The sequence below is a fragment of the Sinohyriopsis cumingii genome, chromosome 1 (genome assembly GCF_028554795.1).
Source record: "Sinohyriopsis cumingii isolate HCF-2022 chromosome 1, ASM2855479v2, whole genome shotgun sequence".
In the NCBI taxonomy this organism is placed as follows: domain Eukaryota; kingdom Metazoa; phylum Mollusca; class Bivalvia; order Unionida; family Unionidae; genus Sinohyriopsis; species Sinohyriopsis cumingii.
In genome coordinates, this window is record NC_142961.1 from 629613 (window position 1) to 656411 (window position 26799).

The 26799-nt window shown below is 37.2% G+C and overlaps 1 protein-coding gene across 4 annotated transcripts in view; it reads left to right on the forward strand.

Annotated features, from left to right (window-relative positions):
• The first annotated feature begins 16714 nt into the window (after positions 1-16714).
• LOC149806306 (E3 ubiquitin-protein ligase RNF170-like) overlaps positions 16715-26799 on the forward strand; it is a 31059-nt gene continuing 20974 nt past the window's right edge. Inside the window, exons 1-3 of one of the 4 annotated variants that reach the window (XM_089951436.1) lie at positions 16721-16835; positions 17726-17796; positions 21959-22107. In XM_089951436.1, the coding sequence (XP_089807562.1) occupies positions 21980-22107 (128 nt within the window). In that variant the 5' untranslated portion in view covers positions 16721-16835; positions 17726-17796; positions 21959-21979. The other 3 variants (XM_089951431.1, XM_089951420.1, XM_089951425.1) reach the window with 3 other exon arrangements.

Consider the following 26799-nt stretch of genomic DNA (forward strand, 5'->3'; position numbering starts at 1 on the left):
AATCTCGAAGAGCTCTTTGCAGCTTTAGCTTTCAGTGATCTTATTACTGTATTAAGCTGATTTTGCTGCATGAACTATTCCGTGATATTCTTCTTAGCAGCTTCATAGATCAGCTTCTGAATAGTGAGACTGGTGGAAAGACAATTTGTTTTAGCCTTACGGGTGTTCTCCTTTAGCAGTGCGAAGCTGGTACCAGAAACTACTGTACAATTTAGTACACTTTTGAATTGATACTCTGCACTTGTTTGCTGTGGCATTTTTGTCAAGCTATAAACGTAAGCACGTATCAAGTTGTACTGCTGTAGGGGGTAACACAGTTTTTAGGTTTGTTTGGATATCATGCATTAGTTGGGTTCTATTTATCATATGGATGTTTCTCTTAGCAAACCGAGATGGAGTTGTAGGGACTGATACGTTATGGCATGAGACGCAAATGTGATATGATTTAAGTTCGAGTGACACCACTGAAGACTTTGGAAAATAGTATCGTCATGTCTAGGTAGAATCCAGTCTAAATGTGATCATGTTTATGGGAAGGTTGGCTAAAAGACTATTAGTTGCATATGATCTATATTGGACTTTGAAGTTATGATGGAATCAAGAAACCTTCCAATGTATAAAAAAAACCAAGAAACACTTGCAAACAAGACTGTAATAAATCAGAGACAATAGAAAAAGCCAAATATATAGCATCAGTCTTATTCTGCATATCATATAAATTGAGAAAGACAATGAACTTGCAGTTAAAGATGCAATGTGTGTTAAACGATTTTTACAGTGCACACGGTATACGAAAACCGCAACAATGCCGTTTAATACAATATATATATATATATATATATATATATATATATATATATATATATATATATATATATATATATATATATATATATATATATATAGTCCAACAGTATAGTGTTCCGAATTCCAATATTGATTGTGCTGATGTGCCAATAAATTGAATGAGCTGATGTAGCAACAATCATAATGTGTCACAATTGTTATAATCCAGAATATCTTTGAACTAATCCACAGTAATCCTAAAGTAGTGTTTCTGTCCAAAATGTCAATGAGCACTTTGTAATTCCAATGACTAATAATTGTTAAATAACCGATATCTCTCATTATATGTAAGCAAAACATTAAATAACTCCGCAAACTGAACTTAAAGGAGATATGAATAATTTTGTTGAACTCAACCTCATATAAAATGTTATTGTTGTTGTTGGGTTTAACGCCATTTTTCAGCACGATAGGCTATACATGGCGGCCAGTATTAATGGTGGAGGAAGAACCCGGAAAACCCCGGAAAGAACCACCGACCCACGAGAAGCTACTGGCAAGCTTTCTCACATGCCCACATTGGCTGAATCTTAGACTCGAACCGCCGCAGACAGAAGTGAGATGGCAGTGATCCGTAACGAAGAGCGCTTTAGACCACTCGGCCACCTCATATAAAAAGCTAAGGGATAATATAACGACCGGAATGTGGGTCAAAAGTCCTGTTCCAGAACATTCTAAACTTGTAAATAAGGGTAGAACATGAGCTTAGATATTATTAATTATAACTCATGAACGTGACAAAAAAAATGAGATTAGTCATGTAGGTTTAACCACTACCATCAATTACAGAAAAGGTCAAGTACAAAATACAAATTAAATATACATATCAACATTACAAATGAAATCATATATATATATATATATATATATATATATATATATATATATATATATATATATATATATATATATATATATATATATAATGTCAAGTTTACCCCAACCCAGAGTAGCCCAGTTCAAACATGTATAATCAAAGTAATTCTGACAGGCCATTGTTGATGTCAAACATTGCCGAAGGCTAGCACTAATCCGTTACGTAAGATTGTTGTGGCTAGAATCGAAGGACCGGACATCGGAGTTGCGAAGTCACAGACAGCCAATTATCACCTAGGTGTCGAAATGTTTCCATGATCAAAAGAAATTGCCTGAAGAAGTGGGAGTGTAGTAACTTCTTTCCCCTGCAAACAGACAGACAGGTTGAACTGGCCGCTAAGACGATTGGACAGGGGCACAGCGCCACCCAATCAGAATCGAGATGGGGGGGAGACCTTGATTTGGGTAGAATGATATCCCCGCGTTTTCCGGCAAAAGTTAGTTCGCTGAGAGAAATTACCCAGAGAAGAGGTTAGCGTAACTCCGAATAGCCATTCGTTATTGGCGGGAAAATCTTAGAGCGGGAAATTCTAAGTAGAAAGCTTCAAATAAGCTTGGAGGGACAGACCAGTTAAAGTTTGGTCCCGTTGTCTCAGATAGAGAGACGGAGGAAAGGAGGGAAGGAGAAGAAGGTGAAGTTGAAGTATGGGAGCGAAATTGGAGGAGGAGATAATAGAGAGAGAAAGGAGAAGAAAGGAGAAGTTGAAGTCTGGGAGCGAAATTGGAGGAGGATATAGTAGAGAGGGAAACGGAGACAAAGGAGGAGTTAGAGGAACGGAAAGAAGGAAGGAATCAGCGGGAAAGAAATAGATGAGTAGATGCAAGGACAGGGGGAAAATCGAACTCACACTGTAAATCACGGGATGAATTAGGCTGTCACTTGGTCGAGGGAAAGACGAGTGATTGGAAGTTATCGTTTTTAAATTATCAAATTTATTAAATTGTTATTGATTGAATTTCATCTTTGTGTTCTCTATAATTTAACCGTCGGCATTGCTGACTGGGGGCTCAGAGCTGTAAATCTATCTTGTCACTAATTCAACTTTCTGACCTAACGAGCCAGGGTGGAACTTTCATCATAATGTAATTAAATTATATTGGAAGAACCCCACCCCAATACGTCACAATATATATATATATATATATATATATATATATATATATATATATATATATATATATATATATATATATATATATATATATATATATTTCCCATGCTAGCCTTAAACTCCTATTTTAATAGGAAATTCATTCTGGATCGGCTGGATTGATAAAAATTAAAGCTTCCTTATAAAGAATGGTATCACTGTGACATGTCCAGAAATAATATGGCATATTTTATTCGATGTATGTGTATATGACTTCTGATATTCGATGTATGTATATATGACTTCTGACATACTGAAATGTGTATACCAGTGTACAGTATATTGTCCATATATGCATCTGTTGACCACTATAATTACAAATATAAATCCATTTTCAAATGACTTTTACAAAAACAAAATTTTTTTATAACATATCTATTACTAAACGTAAGGACCAGATGACCGATAGATCTTTCATCATAACCAAATGTGTCGTCCTCGTGTAACGTGATCGACCTAACACCCTTTGAGACTGAATTGGTATTTAAGAAATAACAAACACGTATACAAGTGACAATAAAAAGATCTATTATTCTCTCACACTAACGATGAATTAACATGACATCAAAATAAATACAAAGGTACATAATATGGATCCAATGGAAAACCATGACGAAGAACATATATAATTATTTGAAATGTTCAATAATTATAAAGTTGTCTCAGATAATTAAACACTACCATGCTTTTTGTCTCTATGGTCAACCAATATGCTGACCTTTCCCTATATGGTCAAACACTATAATGAAATTCTTATAGTCAAACACTAAAAAGAAATTTCTCTTGGTCAAACACTATGATGACATTTCTCTTAGTCAAACACTATGACCTTCTTATAGTCAAATACTATAATGAAATTCCTATATGTATGTCCAATGTTTACTTGACATTTCATGCGCCCTTTGACCCGCTTCCCGGCTCGGTCACTTCAACCATCCAGACTTCTCATGCACATATACGTTGGCACTTTCCTGGCGGTCTTTCATCACGTACTATTGCTGCGGCCTCTGGCTACACCCGTCAGTCCGCACACAGTTATCCACACCTAGATACTCATACCTAGTTATCCACAACTAGTAATCCACGCCTAGTTATCCACACCTAGTTGGCCAACTCGTTGGCTCAAACTAAGACATAATGGTGATCCTGCCCCGACAGCTAAATACATAAAGAGCTTCCCTCTAATGGCTGTGTCAGTCAAGATCCCTAAGCAACATATATAGTCGCGCGCGTTGACATATATTACGCACGTGCCGCACAAGCAATGAAGGCGTCACGCGATGCAATGAAAAAGTATAATTACCAGATACTATGGCGCGCAAAACACGTTAAATACTGGAATTTATGGTGGTCTAAGCATGCCATATCAGGTATTTCGTAACACCTCGATAGATGACAATAACGATGTAGTCTGATAAATCCCCCACCCCCTTCTGTGTTGATACTGATGGATGATTTGTGTCAATAAGGGGCTGATTTATCGGCCTAATGATGATGATGATGATGATGATCGTCATCACACCTCTGTCCTCGGCCAATGTGGTTATGTGAAAAAGCTGTCAGTAGCTTCCCTTCGGTCGGTTGTTGCCGGGATTTTCCTTAATTCCTTCTCAACCAGTTATTTTGGCCGTCTATTGTGTGCTGAAAAAATGGCGTTAAACCAACAACAACAACAAATAGAGTACATTTCTTTTCAACGGTAAATAATGTTGTTTTTTTCTGTATTATAAGTAAATCAACATGTCGCGTTCTCTTCTGTACAGACAATTGTCGTAAAATTCGAATATTTCCTAGTGATGCCACAAACCAATGTGAAAATCATCCCTAGTTATAAAAAAACAAAAAACAAAGAAGTAAGAGAAAATCATAACAAAAATCCTCTCAGCAGAGACGAAGAAATAATTGATTTGAAAGGTTGCTTCGTGCGTCACTGTCAACCGCGCGCATGTTCGACTTACCCATATTATATATACGAACTCATTTGTAGAAAATGTCATGTGAACTTAGACCTGACCTTTTCGCCCTGTCGTCCCTTGCCGCGGCCAGACATTCAAATCTATCAGCATGCGGTGCACGCCCTTTGCGCTGCCCTCATAAGTATGAGTGCGTGAGGGGTCCATTCCCACTCATACACACCTTAGGCAATTCAATAGATGCGGACCGAAAAGTTAAGTGTGTGTTGGGTTTATTCCCACTCTCTTCAAAGCCCTACATTTAGACAGTCAGGGACTAATCTTAGTCCCACTGCCTGACAGCTTCAGTTAAACAGTGCTCCTTGAGCACATAAAAGCCTGGGGGAAGTGGCTCGAATTCCTTTCCACAGGAGTAATTAAAACAGGCATAAAAAAGTAGTACATGAACGGCTGTGCGAAAACCACTTTTATTCAAACTAAGTAAGCAAGAAAATGTCCGAGTGAGTTTAGAAAGAGGTGAGATCTAAAAATGCTGTTAATTGATATTTACGAATGAAATTCCACAAAGATGTCATTTGTAAAACGAAATATGTTTATCGATACGTTGGTGAAAAACGACCCGTTTGGTACCTTATACACTCGCCTATAAATGGAGTTTAACTGCAAACAACATACACTCTGATCTGCAGTCGCATTGTGCAACGGCAGACCAGGGTCTATATTTATTGTTCTACTGATTACACTGGTCAACAGTGAAATCATTACTGACTTGAAAAGGCCCTAATCTGTAGTATTTTGGTGTGCCGAACACGAATATAACCGTGAAAAATTTGTATTGGCTCTCGTTTTGAAGATATTCATATACCTCATTTTCTATGTTTCACTGTGTAAATTTCTCCAGTAGGACTGCAGCAACATCCGGAATAATGATGTAACATTGCATAATACCATCATGCTCACATCATCCACAGTTGATTGCATCATTTTCTGATGCAATGCAATACTAATGCCATGCGGCTGCTGAAGTAAGTTGACGTCAGCAGTGTACTATACATGTGTAGGCCTATTATACTAATGCCAGGCGGCTGCTGAAGCTGACGTAAGCAGTGTACTATATAAAGCCCAATCAGATAGGTTCAGCATTTAAAATATTTTAGACGTTGTGCGAGACAGTTCAAGCTACTGTTACATAAAACTTATTATTTTATCCATTTACGTACAATAAAGAACAGTAATGCCTCGAAAGTGTGTTAATACCGCGGACAATTTTTGCTATATTTGTGGGGAAGTGACATTTGCCAACCAGAAGAAAAGTATCAATTCTCAAGTGAAGAAGGCATATCATCTTTACTTCGGATGCAAGGTTGGTGACCAAGACAAGCCTTGGGCTCCGCATATATGCTGTGCTACATGTACAACACAGCTTTCACAGTGGTTGAATTGCAAAAGGTCATCAATGCCGTTTGCAGTCCCAATGGTGTGCAGAGAGCCAAGCAACCACCTAAATGACTGTTACTTCTGCTTGGTTCCTCCTCTTTCCGGCGGAATAACGAAGCGAAAGAAGTCGAGAATAGTCTACCCAAACATTCCGTCTGCATTGAGACCAGTTCCACATGGTGAGGGACTTCCTATTCCAGAACCTCCAGCAGAATATTCTCTTGATTCATCTGACGAAGACAAAGGTGAGTCGACCTGTTCTTCTCCTGGTCCATCAGCATGCAGTGATCCAGATTTTCACTGTGGTGCATCATCAACCCCACACAGAATAACACAGGAAGAACTAAATGACCTGATTCGTGATTTGGACTTATCAAAGAACAAGGCAGAATTGCTAGGATCAAGACTCCAACAATGGAATCTTCTAGAAGAAGATGTCACAATTACTGCATATCGAAAGCGCCACCAGCAATTGAAGCCTTTCTTCAGAAAGGAAAGTAATCTGATATTCTGTTCCGATATTGAGGGCCTCATGAATGCTTTAAAAATCACTCATGACCCACAAGAATGGAGACTATTTGTGGACTCTTCGAAACTGAGTCTCAAGGCTGTGCTTTTGCACAATGGAAACATTCTTCCATCTATTCCAGTAGCGTATGCTGTCCACATGAAAGAGACATACGATAACTTAAGGCAGCTACTGAATTCCATTGAGTATAACAAGTACAGCTGGCACCTCTGTGGTGATTTGAAGGTAGTTGCCCTTTTAATGGGACTGCAGCAAGGATATACAAAATACATGTGTTTCTTATGCGAGTGGGATAGCCGAGCAAGGGAAATGCACTACATGAGGAAGGAATGGACTCACAGGCAGAATGTAGCCATTGGAGAGAAGAATATCCAACACCCAGCTCTGGTTGAGGCTCAGAAAATCTTGCTACCACCCCTTCACATCAAACTAGGTTTGATGAAGAACTTCGTGAAAGCCATTGACCGGACTTTGCCAGCATTCCGATACCTGCATGAAAAATTCCCTCGACTCAGCGAAGCAAAGATTAAAGAGGGAGATTTTGTGGGTCCTCAGATTCGAGAGCTTTTCAAAGATGACCGGTTCAACAACTTGCTGGAAGTTGACGCGAAACAAGCATGGAATGCTTTTCGCCTAGTTTCTACAAACTTCCTCGGAAATGTTAGGGCAGAAAACTATAAGGAACTAGTAGAAGACATGTTGATGAAGTATAAGAAACTTGGCTGCAATATGTCTCTAAAGATTCACTTCCTTCATTCCCATTTGGATTTCTTTCCTAGCAACTGTGGTATTGTTAGTGATGAACACGGCGAACGTTTTCATCAAGATATCGCAAAAATGGAACAAAGATACCATGGAAAATGGTCCACTACAATGCTGGCTGACTACTGCTGGACACTCCTCAGAGATGCTCCCGAACAGCTGTACAAGAGACAGGCGAAGAAATCTAAGATGTAGTCAATGACTTGATTTTTTATAGGTAGGCTATTACAGTTGACCTTTTACTATTGGAATGCATTTCGTTATGTAAACATTAATTTCTTGCAGATTACAAAAAAACTAGAGCCAATTTTGCAATTTGACTGTCATATTCGTGTTCAGCACATAAAAATTGATAAGAATTGACTAATTTTATTTCAGTAACATGACTTTTGTAAAAATTTGTTGTCCAGTGTTACTCCTAACAAACTACATAGCCCCAGATTTGGCAGTTTATAAGCCAATATATACAGTTAGGATTTCGCAGTTGAAATTGTTCACAAGTTGCAAAGAGGACTGTCGGATTCTTCGTTAGCTGCCGTTTCATATGACAATCATTGTAATAACGTGCAAAGAATAGTGATGGAAAGTGAACCCCAAATAACTGAGAGAAGAAAATGTTATCGTGTGAATTCAGGGATAATGCAAAGATGTCAAAGAAACCAACCTATAACCAATCGATAATTTTTTTTCCAGTAACTGAGGATTAGTGATAACAGAGGAGGATCACCAGCCTGTAAAATGTCATAAGACGTTTCCAGTTTAAATGTCTTTGTGACTTACATGACTACTACGTGACGAAAGATATTTTTTTTAAAAATATTTTGAGACATTATTTAAAAGAAGTGTTTAGCAATGATTGCATGAGTAATTTCAAACTAGATACTGCAAAGTCATGAGTAAACTAGCATTACTAAAGACAATACCATATTCCTGATTATAAAATCAGGAATTAGAATAGGAACGAAGAGCCAAAACAAATATTACTACTACTACTACTACTACTACTACTACTAATAATAATAATATTTTTATTTAAAGAGGGTAACACAGTTAAATGCAGAACTAATCTAACGTGAGTACCATGAATAATATATGAATGTTAAGGTGGAGATCAAGGAGAATGCAATAGGTCAAGATCAAGGTCACGTGTCATGTGCTTAGATGCCACATAAGCCAATTCATGCTTGTCAAGAACTTTAAATTGGTAAAAAAAATCCAACAAAACATATACATAAACGACAATCTAATGTCTTGAGAAAAAAAATACAAGCTTTAATGGTATTTGGGAATTTTATTTAGATGTAGCAACACAGTTATAAGAAAAAAATCCCCATTTACGCATGAAAAACTAATTTCACTAGAATATCATTTATCGCCGTAGTCAACTGATGGGTTCTTAAACGCACAAATACAACAAATAAGGTTCTTCTAATAACGATTACGTTATGAAACTCTAATTTCACACTTACATAGGTTTTCCTGCTTCTCGTTTGTATGACCCATCAGTAAGCATTCCAAGCAAAATATTGGTACTTTATGCCATGCACCACTGACCACGTACCATACACCTGATGCAAAGAAGTATTCCTATTTCAAATTACTAAACACTTATACATTAGAATAACTCGACAAGTTCTTATGTTAGGAACTTATGAGGGTCCATTTTTCGAAACTAATCAATGCTACCATAAAAGGTACGTGAATACTGTACAGTATGAAGTCTGAACCTATAAATTACCCGATTACTCGGTTTCAGAAGTATCTTCACAACAACGACTCCCCATAATCAACAAAGAATCACCAAAATCTATATCTCAAAAACCACATACCACATGTTTATTACATTAATTTAGGGGCCCCGAGTGGTCGGGTGGTCTAAAGAGCTCACCGTTACGGATCACTGCCATCTCACCTCTCTCTACGTGGGTTCGAGTCTCGGATTCGGTTTATGTGAGTATGTGAGAAAGCTTGCTAGTGAGTAGCTTCTTGTGAGTCGGTGGTTCTTTCCGGGGTTTTCCGGGTTCTTCCTCCACCATTAATACTGGCATCCATGTATAACCTATCTTGTGCTGAACCCTACAACAACAACAACAACAGCAACATTAATTTAAGTTGTACGTTCAATTTGATTTGAAACTGGCAAATATACAGAGTCGAGTTATTCGAGCAAAAACCACGGTTAAATTGCTACGCAGAATTGAACATCAAACTGAGAAGAAAGAACACAAACCACCCCTCTCCTTTCAAACTCATGACAATACTCTATTCATCAGTTGAAAGGAGAATTAATCATAGATAATGATTTGGTGTTGGTTATTGAAAAAAAATGAAATAAACAAAACAAACAAAACAAACAAAAACACAAAAACCCAACCCCTGCACACGTAAATGGTTAATGTATGACTTTCAATGAAACAAGCTAAAGCTGGCATATTGTGATAAAATTAGTCTGTAAATGATATATTGTGATAAAATTAGTCTGTAAATGATATATTGATGTGTACAGGTTCGTTTCTCATTAATGTCGACACGACATCCAGTTTTACTACACAAGAGAGATAATATATTTGGATTCGTCAAATGTATAAGATGATACCATCGCTTTTTAATTCGAATATGGAGGTCAATAAACAGACTAAATTTATTTCTGCATATTGCAATCTTAATAGCTTCAGTACAACTGGTATGTGCGTAACCTGCTTGAGATGGTAGCTTTCTCAATTTGTCATTCGTGATGCCTTGCCAATCCGTCAGTCATGAAAATGGTGTAGTCATTCAACTTAAAGAGATAACCAAATCCTGAATAAATAGCTTCTTCACAAATTGTTTGCCACTGCGTTTGCGTCATTTATCATCTCATTTCATCGAATAACATGAGACATAAAAAGGTACAGCCATGACACAGGCTCTAATTAAGTATTGACACATTCATTTTGTTCGGGCTTAATACTACTAGGAGTGCAATGATGTGTCGAGTGCAAATGTTTAACTGAGTATTGAAAGATACTGGTCCAGAATATGCGATGGCATTTTACGCAACATGAACAATGTCTCAATATTTTTGACTATTCTGTTGATAACATTTCTATTATATCCTTAAAAATAGTAATTTTACTCGTTCTGTTATGTTGTAGGAAAAACATAATTCAAACAAAATATTTGAACTTTTTATTTAACATTTTACACATAGTTCATTATTGCCGGGTATAGTGCCTCATCGGTCCAGAATAATACCTGAACGGATATAAATCTGTATTGAAAGCATTGTCGCAGAATAAGGCAAGAAGTAACTTGGTTTCGCCTTAGAACGATTTGACCATTTTTCGTCGTACATGCGTACAACGTTACCTTGGGTGGATAATTGTTTTTATAGTCAGCAACTGAACTAGCATGTATCTCGTCGTAGATCGCTTGCGACGAGAGACACTAAAAACATGGTATGCACGGGTATTTTACCCTTACTAATACTCATTCTCCTGTTGATTTAAGGCAAGTTTCTGTTCTAACTGACACATTGGTCTTTTGGATCTTGTCAAGGAGTGTACGTTCTCCATTTTGGTTCTACAGCCGTAGGGATAAGTGTTACATTTTTATTTTATCTGATATTTGAAGCATATTCAGTGTTTAATGTCGTAGCGTGAAATGATGCCTTTATCACTACGCGGATTTGAAACGTTTTGAAGTTTTGAATTGTTACAAGTTCCTATTAAGAGTTTAATTTAGTATCACGTATCTATAGAGTTTAATTTCGTACCTGTTATTATGACCAGTTTGATTGTATTATAGCTGTCTGTTCTTATGTGTGTGCGGGTAAATCAAACTGTCGATCTGGCCGTCTGAGTGTCTGTATGGGGATGGAAGCTGATGTGACCACAAACTCAGTACAAGGATGGAACCGCTGATTTGTAAAATTGTGAGCATGGTGGATCCATGAAGGGTGTGTGTGGCCAATACAAGTGTGGGCCAACCCAAGAATTCAGGAGAACTGTGTGGTTTGTCAATGGACACGTTTGCCAGATTTTACAAGTATTTATGAGTCATATGGCTGTACAAATGACTGAATCACGAGTCATGTGTGTTTCAAATGATTATGTTGTTTCAATCAAGTACAACTGAGTCATTTTCATTACATAAGATTATTTGAATAATACAATCATTACATGAGATTATTTGAGTCTTACTTTCATTACGTGAGATTATTTGAATTTTTCATTACATGAGATTATTTGACTCTTACTTTCATTTAATCAGATTATTTGAATCTTATTTTCAGTACATGAGGCTATATAAATCTCACCTTCATTACATGAGAAATTATTAATCACATTTTTGTTTGCGTATTTGTGAATGTTTGTGTAAAGTATTTGAATGAGTCTTATGTTTAGTGCGTGAAAGAATTACTGTATTTGTATAGTATAAACATACTTTTATTAATTCATTTCATAAACTTCCATCTTTCATCACACTGTGATGTGTTGTCATTTGATAAAAGCATCGACTCAGGTCTTTCCTGTTACAAGCCCCTTCTGGTTCGTTAGATTTTAGTAAAATATAGAACAGTGCTATTGAGAGTGGATGAAGGTGTGCTGTTTATGCGAAGGAGGTTCTTATCCATCCATACATTGTATAAAGGTCAGTTTCTCTCTCTCTCTCTCTCTCTCTCTCTCATGAAATAGCCATCACTAGCAGTCTGATTTAAATATTTGTATAAATCATATAATTTTGTCTTACACTTTAAGGCTTTGGATGTAGTGTATTCAGATTTTCTTCATTTAATATAGATTATATATATTTTCTTTGGATGGTAGCTATGTCTACTGTATATAAAGACCTATACCAAACACTATCAGTCTCGGATAGTCGATTATTCAGTACTGGCGTCATGTAAATAAAAAGAAGGCTGCACTTAGTGTTCGGCGTTAGTTTTATGACGTAGCCGTTGCATGTTTCTTTCGACAATTTTATTTAGCTGTAGCCAAAATTAGTTCGTTGTACGTGGGCATGGTTTTACCATATACAGAAGCTGTTAAAATGTTTACCTAACTGCTGTCAATACCGAAGCAAACAACGTTTTAAACTAATGGGACTGTTGATGTGTCTGCACGAAAGCTATATTTCAGGAGAGGAATTATGTATATGGGATCATTCCTTATGGTATGTCCTGTTCATGTTCGACTTATGAACAACGCGGTATTATATATTTTATATATTCATATATTTTTTATGAACAGTACAATTTCTTAAATGCACGTCTCTTTCGTGAATAGCAAAGCCTCATAATGTCATGTCCTCAGCGTGGTCTCACAGTTTGGTATGAATTAATTGAGCATAGCAGTGTAACATTTATTATGGACATATAATAATAGTACAATACATCGATGTGTGGAACGCCTTTCGATGCCAAACTCTCAGAAATTATCACGATGTGTATCTCAGAACTCTTGCTCATTACCAACTCGAACCACTCTAAGTATTTCAAAGCTCCAGATCTCTCATGGTATGCACTCGTCAATACGAGTCAAGTCCAACTAAAACTCTTTACTGATCCTGATATGTTCATGTTCACCGAGCAAATGATTCGCGGAGGAATATCCGTCGTCATAAAAAGACAAGCCATTGCCAACCACAAATACATGTCATCGTACAATTCCACAAAGCCATCCACGTACATCAGCTTCCTAATCACAAAAATCTCTATGATAGGCTATGTCACAACCACTTCCCGTTGGAGATTTTCATTGGATCACCGGAAAGCAATACCTCGAGGAAATACATGCTGGTTACTATGACGGATGGGGATATTTCCTCGAAGTCGATCTCATTTACATCTCCATCACAATCACAACGATTATCCGTTCTGCGCTGAACAACTCTTCGTCACCGATGACATGCTCTCTCAACAACTTGAGCAAAAATATAAGTTCGGACTCGGAGAAGCTATGGTGAAAACACTGGTACCCAATCTCGCGAACAAAGCAAGCATACGTTACACCATCGACTGCTCGAACAAGCTCTCCAGCATGGACTCGTTCTCAATAAAGTTCATCGGGCACTCCAGTTTCGTCAGTCACCGTTAATGAAAACCTACACCGACTTCAACACGACACAACGAGCCAAAGCCACTACGGACTTCGGTAAAAATTTCTCCAAACTCACGAATGACAACGTGTTCGGAAAAACCATGGTAAACATCAGACGCAGAAAGAAAATAGAAATTGTCAGTGATGTACGACGACGAGATAAAACTGTTGCCAATGAAGCCTTTCTACACATGAAAGTATTCGATGAAGAACTCGTCGATGTCGAACCCAGAAAAAACAATCTCAAGGTGGAAAAACCCATCTACGTCGGTGCGGCTGTCCTGGATCTCTCCAAAATATTCATGTAGCAGTTTCACTACGACTTCATCAAAAAACTGCACGGGGACAAGTCCACGCTGCTCATGACCGATACAGACTCGCTTGTGTACGAAAATCACACCGATGACTTCTACAAGGACATGTATCAACACCGAGAACTGATCGATCTCAGCGATTATCCACAAAACAACCAATTCCACTGCAACTATAATAAAAGGGCACTTGGAAATTTTAAAGATGAAACTCTTGTGATACCCATCACAAAATTCATCGGACCTAGATCCAAAATGTACTGCATCATACTCGACGATGATACCGTCATGAAAAAGCCAAAGGCGTCAAAAACCTGTCATTGGTCACATCGCCACCATCGATCACTACAGACGATCATTCCAAGGACATATACAATACAATTCCATGAGAACATTCCATTCACAACAATAATCGCATCTCCACACTACTCGTTAGCAAAAAAAGGACTATGTCCCTTTGACGATAAAAGATTATCACGAGATAGCATTCACACATTCGCACACGGACATATAACACAGTAACAAACAAGTAGTGAGCCAGAACCCCCATCGATTACAAAAGTGAGCCAGTACCCCCAACCACGTAGTAGCGTAGATCCATGGAGATTCACTCACCTAGCCGACGCAGGGAGCTAGTTGAGCCAGAATCCCCATTTTACGACACCACTAATAACACAATTGCCTAGTATCATTGGCTGTATAATCAAGCCGACTTTCAAAACATCTGGACAACGTTTTATTGACTAGCTGTGCATTATTGTACCATTAGTAGTCGTATTGTTTGTTATCTGAACTGTATACACGGGAACGATAAAGAAAACAAGGTATAACCTAATTAAAAAGTATATAGTGCTAGCTCCTGCAACAGTTAGCATCAATATAAAACACGTGTTTGTTTCATGTGCTTTATTTTTTTTTAAGATATGTCCAATTGCATATACAAGACTAGCGTCATTTTTTGCCTTCTTGTCTACATAGTTCTTACACACGTGCTCTTCTGTTTCGTTGCCCATATTTAAACTAGTTATGACAGATTGCTTAACAGTTGATGGACTCGTGTTCTTTATCAATTCGGTATTGATAGTAGTGTCTAGTGACGGTTTAAAGCTATCACCACATTGGTACTGATAGCAGTGTTTAGTGATAGTTTAAAGCTATCCAATGCCTTTTTCAATGTGTTGTTGTTGTGGGGTTTAACGCCATTTTTCAGTGCACGATAGGCTATGCATATCGGCCAGTATTAATGGTGGAGGAAGAACCCCGGAAAACCCCTGGAAGAACCAAAGACCAACGAGAAGCTACTGGCAAGCTTTCTCACATACCCACATTGGCCGAATCCTAGACTGGTTTTTAAGGCGTTGTTATAGCTAATAATGGTACCAGGTTTCATCATAATATCACTCCACAATTAACATTTACAAAAATGTACAATCACTTTCAACATAATATTCTATGGCGACTGTTTAGTCTAAAAACTTATTGCAATGCTTTTCCATGGCTTCTGATAGGTCACTACTCTAATACCCGTAATATTCAAATGGTCGATTATGCCAAGATATTCATCACTTTAGACTTTTTATTTATTTTGATGGCGTAACCGCAACATAGTCCACAAATATGCAGCAATTTATCCACTTTCTCCATTTAAGCAAGTTAAGTGATTCAGATGAAGGATTACTCCAAGTCTTGGCGAATCTGTTGATATGACTATTTTTTAAAAATGTTTACTCTTATCTGTATTTTGAAGAGTTTGCTTCTGTGTAATGTGATTAACGCTAGAGAAGATTATTTTTGCAATATTCACTTTTTTTTTCCAATGAAGAACGCTATAGACTTGGATTACATCTGCTTTTGTTTTACCAGAAGAACATACCAAGTTAGAACTTAAGAAATCGCACAGGGCAGCTGAGAGAAGTTATTCCTTGGACTATCGTCGACTCGTTTCAATTGCAGTCGCGTCTTTCTTGTGTATTGCTATCCCAGCGAACAGTGCATACTCCAGATGTGATCTGACCAATGATTTTTAGAAGCATGCTATTAGTCCTACAGGTAATGTACACTATTTTCGATTTTCCTACATAGTTCTTAATGCGTCTTTAGAAATTCCAGTTCTGGTAAAAGTTGCATATCGCCGTCTGTCCAGAAAGGCCAGTCATCATGATGAGTACTAACTATATACACTGCATTACGATTTGCGACAACTTATGCAGAAAATCGACAACACTACATCAAATAGTGGTGTCGACAATTTTAATGGATATTGTCCTACTACATTATCTACACAGTAGTTATTATAACTGCCAAATAATTTTTCCTAATGTGTTTGCCATGTTCTGTACAATATTTGCTTTGTTTGTTCACATAATGCAGTGCTGTCCAACTCGCGGCCCGCGGGCTGATTTGAAATGGTCCGCCAGAACTCGAGCAGCATTTCAGTTTTCTGCTACGGCCCTCGGCTTCAAGAAAAACATTTTTCAGTGGCCCATGGTGTCAAAAAGGTTGGACAGCGCTGACATAATACCACGTGTTCTTAAATGTTAGTATCTCTATATTTATGTCGATTAAACCAAGTGGCAATCCACATATACTATCAAGTTTCGTAAATAGATCTGCAGTATTATACATGCGTTGAATACAAGCTTTCACTCATAAAAAGAAGAAATAAAAACGAAAACAGGAACAAAGATGATACAAAATAAGGCTCACGCACGCCCTGTACCGTTTCAGGCGCGTGCTCACCTTTCCATACCGTTACTAATAGTTTCGACATGTGCCTCGGCAGAAATTAACTAGCCACCAATCTGTATCCAAAAAACGCATGATTTGACCGACAACCCAAAGCTGACGTTTCAGTACTTCGGTTTCGTGTTTTTTGGTCTTCACAAATATAATTTGATATTATAGGCCTATCATGATATGGCATTAGAAAGGTAATTTATAACTGTAGAGTTTTAAGACTGATTTGGGCCGTTATTCAATACTTTATTGAACTGTTATGTGTAGCTACGATGTCGTAGCCTCAACTTGATTTGATGTGGTTGAGGTAGGAGATGGGGTACTAATATTAGTACTGTTCATTTTAAAGACAACTTTGTTTCTTTTTTAATTTTAAACAACGCGTGATTGTGAGTGTGTGTGTGTGTGTGTTTGTGATGAATCTTCCAGATATTTTTTTTTTTAAATGTGGTAATGTATTAAAATTTAAATGCTTAAAAAAACAACATGTTGATTTCTTTTATATTCAGGATTGAATTTCCTTTCATTTTCTATAAGCTGTCGTGAGAAGATAACTTGATCTTAATTTAGTAACAGGGGTAGTCCTACAATGTAAGACATAGCACATGTTGTTTTTGTTTCACTTCCCCCAGAATAAAAATATCTTTATTTAGGCAGGTAGAGAGTGACCCAAACAAAACCTCAATATCAGGGGAGGCATCTTACATGGTAGAACTATGTTATTATCCTACCTAAATTTAATTGATCTGCTATAATGAAACAGAAGTCATTAATGTTTTTAAACATTTTTCTTTCTTAAAATCAACTCAAACATACAACAGTTGTATTTCACAAACACGACTCATTGAAAGTTGATGCTTCATATTTTTTTCAGAAACTAATTTTTCAGTAAATCTTGATCCATAAGACCTAGTCTCTGCATCCTTATTGTTCTTGGCCCTGCAGCACGGCTTGGCACCACATGTGGTATAATTTTTGATGTCTGGTGAGATAAAAAAGCACCATTATTAGTGTGATTTCAGTGATGCAGGTTTTAACCACCTAATTTATATATGATGTCTGTGATAACACCTGTCCATTGCAGACACTGGCTTTTATTTGACCTCATCAAGTGCATGATGTTGATAGGGATTCAACATGTAACACAATAAACAGGTCAGTTAACCATGAAAAGTAATGACATCTCATATTTTATTTCATGCATTTGATACAAAATCACTTTTTATTTGTTATGTTAGGAATTTGCAGAAATGCTCACTGTTCCAGTGGATTTGCAACAGGTTTTAGTGATCCATTGGCTAAATCACTGCATAAGTGTTTTCCCGATTTAATGCTAATGTTAATAATTACTAAATGCAACTGAATGTGACAAGTAGTCTATGAAAGTGAGAGTCGAGCAGAAGTTTACAGTGGGAATGTATCCTGTCTATTTCAAATAGACAAAGAAAAGTAACTTTTGCCCATTATCCCCCTTGGCACTGCCAGATGTCGCTAATTTTTGGCATTGGTGCTATACAGAGCGCACATTGTACAGTTCATCCTTAACAAACCAGTCATTTTGTGTTCCTATAGGCCCATCCAACATTCCATTTGGATTTAACAAACCAGCCATTTTGTGTTCCTATAGGCCCATCCAACATTCCGTTTGGATTTAACAAACCAGCCATTTTGTGTTCCTACAGGCCCATCCAACATTCCATTTGGATTTAACAAACCAGCCATTTTGTGTTCCTGTAGGCCCATCCAACATTCCATTTGGATTTATTGTACAGATTTATCTATCTACAGCAGGTTGTATGCATATTTGTTCAGTTTCTGCCAATTTCGAATGATTTTGTCACCTGATCAGGACTTTGTCTTTTAAGACCCTGTCCCACCATGCTATTGTTGAGCTTATATTAGGTCATTATGAGTTAGTGTGCATTGACTTTGTTCACTTACTCTGTTCATTATTGAGCTTGTATTAGTGCAATTCTAAAGTGTTGCTTGATATTTATACTTAGTTTATTTGTTTTCCATGCTGTTTCGATAGAATTGTGGTTTAATTATTAACTAAGCATGCAGCATAAGATGTAACAATGCCATAGGTATGTCACTTTCACTTCTCTATTCACTATGAAGCTGTTTAATCAAATAAGTAATTTAAAATAAAAATACCATGTCTGAACTGGTTCAGAACATCATGGTGACATCCTTTATGTTAGATTTGGCCTCAAATGTAATATGTGAAACAATCCAACTGTAGCCATGCTTGTTATGGGATGACCAGGATTGCTCAGGTCCTTAACTGAGCTGCTCACCATACTATGGCCAATGCCTTTATGGCCAGTTTAGACCAAATCTAATGGGACACGTGTGTTGTCAACATCACTTAAACCACACCATACTCTTGCTTTAATGACAACCCCACTTGGGTCTCCATTGCTTTTTGGAGAAAGTTAAGTGGCGAGCAGCTCAGGAACTGCCCCTCCAACTCGATGTATCACCTGCGCAAATATTGGACCCTTTTAATCCCTCCCAGTGTGAAGGGATGCTCAGCAGCCCTGAGACAGGTGATTTTCTCAGTCAGATATATACCAATACTGATCAAAACCCAATGCCAGGAGACCACATCCTAACCAACATAGGAGGCAGGAAGAAACAGACTTTCTTTACCTTCAAGCCTCCAAACCATAAGCATTGATGTACCCTCCCCACTGCCTGCAGGCAGCCTACCCATGGGGTGGCTGGCTCCTGCATTTTCAGGCTCGCTGGATCTCCCTCTTCTCTCAAAATGGTTGCGTGAAACAGGTCATTTTGGAAGGGCTTTGGGTTTTGTTCATCTAGCCTTCTCTCTCATCCTTTCCCTCTTCATGGAAGGCCTGGCAGATCAGGATCGACCTTTTTTTTGATGAGGTGGAATCACAAGTTACCCACCTTCATTACTCCCATTCCAGACCCAGCAGCTTGTACTATGGATGTATTGTCAATTAGTTGGTAGGGTTTGTGGGCCTTTGCCTACTCTCCCACAGTCCTGATACTGAAAATAATGGGAGAAATTACGGGGTCAAAATTACAAGCTGATTCGGATAGCCCATCTGAGATAGGATAAGTCCTGGGTTACCGATCTATTCAATCTAGTGGTAGATTTCCCCAGGAAGATCCCAGCCAACCTGAATCCCCTCAAGCACCACTATCTTTGGTGTCCCATTCCTACCCATACTGTCTTCTGCATGCTTGGCTTTTATGCAGATTGCCATGGGAGAAAAACAATTTAAACCTTCAGTTGTGGAGAGAATCTTGAGAGCAAGAAGGCACTCTGCTCTTGTTTATGTAATTAGGAGAACACTTTATCTTTCACATGGGGAATCCAGCTATTCTTCCCCAGAAGCATTCCTGTAGTCGAGGTCAGATGCTCAACAACTCTTCCTTCTATTAATTATTCTCCAAATATAATGTGATTGCAAATTTTAAAGTAAATTTTTTTTCTCTAAAAATACCTGGCAGTGCTAAGGGAAGGTAGTGGGCAAAAGATAATGCCCTTTATCTGTTTGAAATAGACAGGATAAGACAATTTTTTTCTTTTAGTAGGGCTGGATTCATGAGGTAGCAGGCTAATATTCCGAACATAATGTGATTGCGTAAGGATTGGCAGAGAAATATAATTTACTTAGAAATTTGCTTTCTGTGGTGGAGATAAGTCCTGACACATGTAAGTATTGAAATGAAGTGGAGATAAGTCCTGACACATGCAAGTCCTGACACATGTAAGTATTGAAATGAAAGATCAGATACTCTTTGATTACCTCAATTTGTTGAGCAACGGAAAGCCGATCACTGAAAGTCGTTATCAGTACGATACTGGCACAAGAATATTATTTATTTCATAGTTAAATTTATTGTATTCATCATAATGCCTAATGTACAGCCATACTAGAAAAGTGAGCTCCCTTTCTTTATGTTAGTGCTCTCCACTTTAGATGTTCATTCTCTCTCTATGTTTGCATTCAATAAAGCACATGTGAGATCCATTTTCAAGACTGATTTAACCTGCCAAATTACGTGTTAATGAGACAGTAGGTCTGTACGGTGGTAGCCAACTTATGTGTTATTGAGACAGTAGGTCAGTACGGTGGTAGCCAAGTTATGTGTTATTGAGACAGTAGGTCTGTATGGTGGTAGCCAAGTTATGTGTTATTGAGACAGTAGGTCTGTACGGTGGTAGCCAAGTTACGTGTTATTGAGACAGTAGGTCTGTACGGTGGTAGCCAAGTTACGTGTTATTGAGACAGTAGGTCTGTACGGTGGTAGCCAAGTTACGTGTTATTGAGACAGTAGGTCTGTACGGTGGTAGCCAAGTTACGTGTTATTGAGACAGTAGGTCTGTATGGTGGTAGCCAAGTTATGTTTTATTGAGACAGTAGGTCTGTACGGTGGTAGCCAAGTTACGTGTTATTGAGACAGTAGGTCTGTACGGTGGTAGCCAAGTTACGTGTTATTGAGACAGTAGGTCTGTACGGTGGTAGGTTGGAAGAAAATCATGATGTTCTCAGCAGATTTCAGCTGCTACTTCTTGCCCATCAGTGTATTATTATTGATACATTTCAATACTATTTTTCTGTGTTTTAGACCAAAATTGGGGTCTGGTCTGTTGCATTTATTATGGTATGTGCGTTGAATATGGTATAATTGGGGTGTGGTGGGTGCATTTATTATGGTATAATTGGGGTGTGGTGGTTGCATTTATTATGGTATGTGCATTGAATATGGTATAATTGGGGTGTGGTGGTTGCATTTATTATGGTATAATTGGGGTGTGGTGGTTGCATTTATTATGGTATGTGCATTGAATATGGTATAATTGGGTGTGGTGGTTGCATTGAATATTGTATAATTGGGGTGTGGTAGTTGAATTTATTATGCTATGTGCATTGAATATGGTATAATGGTTGCAGTAACTTGTATATTTCATGGCCATGACATTACAAAATTATAGCTGTTGTATCTTGGGCTACCATGTCAGTAACAAGGTTGTGTGAGCATAGTGATGGTACTTTTGGTAAAACTGAATACATGTATTGTCTTTACATGCTTATGAGTCTGTCTACAAACTGCTCAGACCCAGATCTGCAGGTGCATAATGTGCTGGCAGATCTAGATCATTGCAGTTTGTTAGGATTAATCAGTATAACAAACAACATAGACCCTGATCTGTACTATGATCAACATTTATGTTATTGCAGTTTGATTCGACTTACAAGCGAGTACAGACAGTATGTGTGTGTGTGTGTGTGTGTGCTAAACACTGGTTATTATTCTCAAATCTCTGTCTTTTTAGTTTGACCTACGGGAAATTTAAATGAATTCAGTCGAAGAACCAATAATGAGGGACAGTAACTGGGTTGAAGGGATTGGTGATGAACTTGTGTATGCAATTGCTGCATTCTTTGCCCTTCTGATAGCAGTGTTCTACATTGTAACTAACAGGTAATTGTGACCTATGATGTAGCTCTACCTACTCATTAATATATGTTCTAATAAAATGAAGTTTTTCTCTAAACTGTACCTTGCTGTGAAGTTTAATGAATTTGTCAATCATCTCAAAAATCATCATGAAACTTGGACAACAATTGCTGAAATTATACCTAGTTAGTGCATGCATGAAGATGATGACCTAGCCTTTAGAGCAGCATGTTCATTTTGATTTGTTGTTGTTGTTGTTCTAGAGTTTAACGCCATTTTTCAGCATAAGATAGGCTATACATGGCGGCCAGTATAAATGGTAGAGGAAGAACCCTGGAAAACTCAGGGAAGAACCACTGACCCACGAGAAGCTACTGGCAGACTTTGCTACGTACCCATGCTTGCCGAGCCATGGACTTGAACCCATGCAGACAGAGGTGAGATGGCAGTGACCCAGAATGGTGAGCACTTTAGACCACTTGGCCACTCGGGACCCCTGTTCATTTTGAAGTGGCCTTTTCTCTGTCTGGTGAATTCTGAAAGAGACTCGTAGTGATACTTCACAGTTTGGTAGGTTTTGGGTGGATGAACATATGGTAGGTTTTGGGTGTATGAACATCTGGCTAGATGTGTAAAGAACAGATTAAAATAAAACGATAGCTGTTGAAGATAACTCCATGACATTTCAACAGTTGATGAAATATCTGCATTTCAATTTTTAATGTTATTCATGCAATGTTTAAATGGAAAATCTAGAAGAAATCATTCACTTTAAATAGTCAGAACTATTGATTACATTAATGTTAGTGATGACACATCATTTAGTTATTGTTATTATGAGACAAGTTCACAATTTAGGTTTGAGTTTTTTTCTAACATGATGGAAAATGTGCAATGTTCTGACTGCTGCATGTTCAGACAACCTTTTATCATGACCACAATTACATATTAACCTTTAACCTGACCAATTATCAGAGATTTGTTTAGGGGGCCAAAAACGGGGCTTATTCCCAATGCAAAATATTTCAAAATAATTCACAATGTCGAATTTCAGCAATTTGCTCCAAAAAGTTATAAAAAAAGTATAACTCCCAAATTGATGGATGAGACCCAGTTGTCAGAGACCCCAAAAACTCACAGGCAGTATGATTGATGGTCCACTTAATTAGCCATAAGTGGCTGACAAGTTAGGAATAAATCAGTTTGTGCTCCCGTTCTTGCAATAAACAAGATAATAATTACATGCATAAATATAGCTATTTGAATAATGTAAATTGAATTCATCACCCAAACTAGCCCAGATAAAACAAAATAATAATTACATAAATATAGCTATTTGAATAATGTAAGTTGAATTCATCACCCAAACTAGCCCAGATAAACAAGATAATAATTACATGTATAAATATAGCTATTTGAATAATGTAAATTGAATTCATCACCCAAACTAGCCCAGATAAACAAGATAATAATTACATGCATAAATATAGCTATTTGAATAATGTAAATTGAATTCATCACCCAAACTAGCCCAGATAAACAAGATAATAATTACATGCATACATATAGCTATTTGAATAATGTAAGTTGAATTCTTCATCCAAACTATCCCAGATAAATAAGATAATAATTACATGCATAAATAATAGCTATTTGAATAATGTAAATTGAATTCATCACCCAAACTAGCCCAGATAAACAAGATAATAATTACATGTATAAATATAGCTATTTGAATAATGTAAATTGAATTCATCACCCAAACTAGCCCAGATAAACAAGATAATAATTACATGCATAAATATAGCTATTTGAATAATGTAAATTGAATTCATCACCCAAACTAGCCCAGATAAACAAGATAATAATTACATGCATAAATATAGCTATTTGAATAATGTAAATTGAATTCATCACCCAAACTAGCCCAGATAAACAAGATAATAATTACATGTATAAATATAGCTATTTGAATAATGTAAATTGAATTCATCACCCAAACTAGCCCAGATAAACAAGATAATGTTGTTGTTGTTGTTGTATGTTTTAACGCCATTTTTCAGCACAAGATAGGCTATACATGGCGGCCAGTATTAATGGTGGAGGAAGAACCCAGGAAATCTCCGGAAAGAACCACCGACCCTCGAGAAGCTACTGGCAAGCTTTCTCACATACCCACATTGGCCGAATCCGAGACTCGAACCTACGCAGACAGAGGTGAGATGGCAGTGATCCGTAACGGAGAGCGCTTTAGACCACTCGGCCACTCGGGGCCCCAACAAGATAATAATTACATGCATAAATATAGCTATTTGAATAATGTAAATTGAATTCATCACCCAAACTAGCCCAGATAAACAAGATAATAATTATATACGTAAATATAGCTATTTGAATAATGTAAGTTGAATTCATCACTAGCCCAGATAAACAAGATAATAATTACTAGCCCAGATAAACAAGATAATAATTACATGTATAAATATAGCTATTTGAATAATGTAAATTGAATTCATCACCCAAACTAGCCCAGATAAACAAGATAATAATTACATGCATAAATATAGCTATTTGAATAATGTAAATTGAATTCATCACCCAAACTAGCCCAGATAAACAAGATAATAATTACATGCATAAATATAGCTATTTGAATAATGTAAATTGAATTCATCACCCAAACTAGCCCAGATAAACAAGATAATAATTACATGCATAAATATAGCTATTTGAATAATGTAAGTTGAATTCATCACTCAAACTAGCCCAGATAAAACAAGATAATAATTACTAGCCCAGATAAACAAGATAATAATTACTAGCCCAGATAAACAAGATAATAATTACTAGCCCAGATAAAACAAATTTAAAAAAAGTCTTATGTACATTACAAAGTTGATTATATTCAAATCCAGTAATTTGTTACTACTTGCAAATCTCAAAAATACAAAACCAATTTATTTTTTGATTTCTTTATTAGATACAAACATCCTGAAGTCTCCTGTATTATAAAAGTGACAGTGGGACACTGCCTTGGTTCATTATTTTGTTTTGTTCAAAATCGGGGGGTTATTTTTAGCTCTTCTGGTTGAAAAGACCTGAAGAGCTTATGCTATGAAAATGGTGTTCTTTGGACATCCAGTATTTTTGCCACTGCAGCCTTCTTGAAAATCTTGTCACTGCCAATCAGCCAGAATGGATGGTCATATAGACATGGGGTCTTCATAGCAGGGCTTGTTATGATGTCTTGTTGGTCCTAAATTAAATTGGTGCCCATATGGCATTCAGTATGGCTGCCATGCCTAACCAATGCCACCATTTTTTTAAAATGATATTTTTCCTAAATAGATGGCTATATGATGTTTTCACCAAAAGACATCTTATTACATCTGGTTGATACTAACTGAAAATGAGACCAGTCTGACATACAGCATTGCTGATATGGTGGCTGTAGGTGTTCTTATTACATTTGGTTGATACTAACTGAAAATGAGATCATTCTGGCATACAGCATTGCTGATATGGTGGCCATAGGTGTTCTTATTACATCTGGTTGATATTAACTGAAAATGAGACCAGTCTGACATACAGCATTGCTGATATGGTGGCCATAGGTGTTCTTATTACATTTGGTTGATACTAACTGAAAATGAGATCAGTCTGACATACAGCATTGCTGATATGGTGGCCATAGGTGTTCTTATTACATTTGGTTGATGCTAACTGAAAATGAGATCAGTCTGACATACAGCATTGCTGATATGGTGGCCATAGGTGTTCTTATTACATTTGGTTGATACTAACTGAAAATGAGATCAGTCTGACATACAGCATTGCTGATGTGGTGGCCATAGGTGTTCTTATTACATTTGGTTGATACTAACTGAAAATGAGATCAGTCTGACATACAGCATTGCTGATATGGTGGCCATAGGTGTTCTTATTACATTTGGTTGATACTAACTGAAAATGAGATCAGTCTGACATACAGCATTGCTGATATGGTGGCCATAGGTGTTCTTATTACATTTGGTTGATACTAACTGAAAATGAGATCAGTCTGACATACAGCATTGCTGATGTGGTGGCCATAGGTGTTCTTATTACATTTGGTTGATACTAACTGAAAATAAGATCAGTCTGACATACAGCATTGCTGATATGGTGGCCATCTTGAAAAGCTTACTATGGCTACAATATCTATTAGATGATAAATTTACTTGACTATAGTCTGACCCTGCATTTTAGGGCTGCAAAAAGATAATTTTTCTTTGACCCTCCTATTAGTTGGAATGTATTATGCAAGGGGTATCATCAGTGAACCAGAGTTGCAAACCAATAATGAAGCCAAACTTGATAGACAGGGAAAATAAGACATAACTAGTCTAAATTACAATTATATTATTGAGTGGAGTATGTCACAAATAAATTGACAACTTCTATTTTGTCCATTGTAGTAGAGTCCATAGAAATCCATTATGCTTGACATTTTAAATCCATTTTCATGATAAAATCATGAATTACAGGTCACATACTAGTTTAAAAATAGAATTAACAGCTTCACAAAATCCTGTAAAATCTTACTAGTATAACGAAGGCCATTCTTTTTCACAGGGTCCAATAAATGGCATCACTGTCTAATGTCCGCCATCATCATCTGGTCATTGTAAATACATCTGACTCTGATTCAGGTGTTTTAAGAGGAGACTGAGCTTG